This window comes from Protobothrops mucrosquamatus, unplaced genomic scaffold, assembly GCF_001527695.2.
Source record: "Protobothrops mucrosquamatus isolate PMUCROS unplaced genomic scaffold, P.Mucros_1.0 scaffold3398, whole genome shotgun sequence".
Lineage (NCBI taxonomy): Eukaryota > Metazoa > Chordata > Lepidosauria > Squamata > Viperidae > Protobothrops > Protobothrops mucrosquamatus.
The window spans coordinates 66,357-68,199 of NW_015389379.1; the positions used below are offsets into that span (position 1 = coordinate 66,357).

The window sequence follows — 1,843 nt, forward strand, 5'->3', positions numbered from 1 at the left end:
AACCATCTTCCTGGGGGGAAAAGGCTGAAGTATGGTCAGCTGGGTGCCCATCCTGGCCACTCACCTGCAGGGACTGGTTCTACATTCTTCTTGGCCTGAGCTGGCCACCTTAACTCGTCCCTTCCTATCACTCATGACGCTGAGTGAAGGGAACTCCATGGGCCTCTGGCTGGTTGGGTTCTATGTTTCTCCATCTCCAAGACACGGGACGTGTGTCTCCACAGCTTCTTTCCCAACATCTGCCATGGATGACATGAAAAAGATAGGGTTCTCTACAGCAAAAGTTGATTCCCGGGGGTTTGGCCTCAAGGTGGGCTTCAGAGACCCCCCGGTTCTAAGGGAAGGGGCTCTTCCTGCTGCTTCTTCCGTTGACGCTCCCGCTTGGCTCGCCAGCAGACCAAGGCAGCCACCAGCAGGCCGACTCCAAAGATCAAGGTGGCCACCGAGACCACCTTGGCAATGTCCATCTGGGGCCCATTGATGGTGAAGGTGATGCAGGTGGCGGCAATGCCGATCACCAAGGCAACGATGCCAAAGGGGAAGATGCAACGGTACCACGACTTCTCGGTGCCCCCTGTGGCCAGGGCTAGCTTGTTCAAGGTGGCGGTGGAGTCCGTGGTGGCAGCTACGGGCAGCCCTGATTTTCCTCCTTGGAGGCAAGTCAGCGAGTTGGACTTACAGTTCATCATTCTGGCAGGTGCCTGTTGGAAGATGCCCAGCCCAACTCCCTGGGAGGACGAAGATCCAGAACTCTGAGAGTGGAGAACCACAAGGAAAGTCCTCTCCTTTGTTTCTTCTGGGTTGCGTTCTCTCTCTGTCTCTCTCTGTCTCTGTCTCTGTCTCTCTTGGTCTGGCTGCTTCTGGCTGGTGAAGGCTTTTGGCTTTCTGCACCAGCGTTGGCTCCCACTGATTCTTTTGCTGTAGCAGCCAATGGCTGGGATTGGCAGGCAGGAGAAATGAGATCATGTGTGTGGGCAGGAGCTCAGCCGCTGTTAACTGTTTCGGAGAAAAATCCTGATGGGGAGGGGAGGGGGCGAATGAAGCACCTTTCCTCCTTTCTCCTCGCCTGGAATCCGGGGGGGGGGAGGGGGGACAGAAGGGGCTGGCTGCTTTCACCGTTTGGGATGACAACGTCTTGGTTCTATGTCGGTCAACAAATCCTGAACAAAGAACAAATTGTTCCTCCCATCTTTCCTGTTACCTATCTCCTTGTTTACTTATGACTATAACTTTGTGGCTTGTATCTTGCGGTTTATATTGTTATATTGTTTTATTTAGAATCCTAGTCTGATTTGTGTTGATTGCTTCTTTAGTGTTCTATGGCTATCACTAAGTGTTGTATCTTATGATTTATGATGAATGTATTTTTACGGTGACTATGATCATGATGTATCACTTTTAGGGACACTGAGAGCTTATGCACCGGAGACAAATTCCTTGTGTGTCCAATCACACTTGGCCAATAAAGAATTCTATTCTATTCTATTCTATTCTATTCTATTCTATTCTATTCTATTCTATTCTATTCTATTCTATTCTATCCTCTGTCCTCTCCTCTATCCTATCCTATCCTATCCTATTCTATCCTATCCCATCCCATCCCATCCCATCCCATCCCATCCCATCCCATCCCATCCCCTATTCTATTCTATTCTATTCTATTCTATTCTATTCTATTCTATTCTATTCTATTCTATTCTATTCTATTCTATTCTATCCCCTATCCTATCCTATCCTATCCTATTCTGTTCTGTTCTGTTCTGTTCTGTTCTGTTCTATCCTCTGTCCTCTCCACTCCTCCATCCTACACTATCCCATCCCATCCCATCCCATCCCTTCCCTT

At 48.8% G+C, this 1,843-nt stretch overlaps 1 protein-coding gene across 1 annotated transcript; it reads right to left on the reverse strand.

The window, feature by feature from the left end:
* Positions 1 to 317: 317 nt before the first annotated feature.
* Positions 318 to 689, reverse strand: LOC114923414 (transmembrane protein 100-like). Its single transcript, XM_029286347.1, has one exon. The coding sequence runs from the start codon at positions 687 to 689 to the stop codon at positions 318 to 320; it is 372 nt and encodes a 123-aa protein (XP_029142180.1).
* Between the last annotated feature and the right edge of the window lie 1,154 nt (positions 690 to 1,843).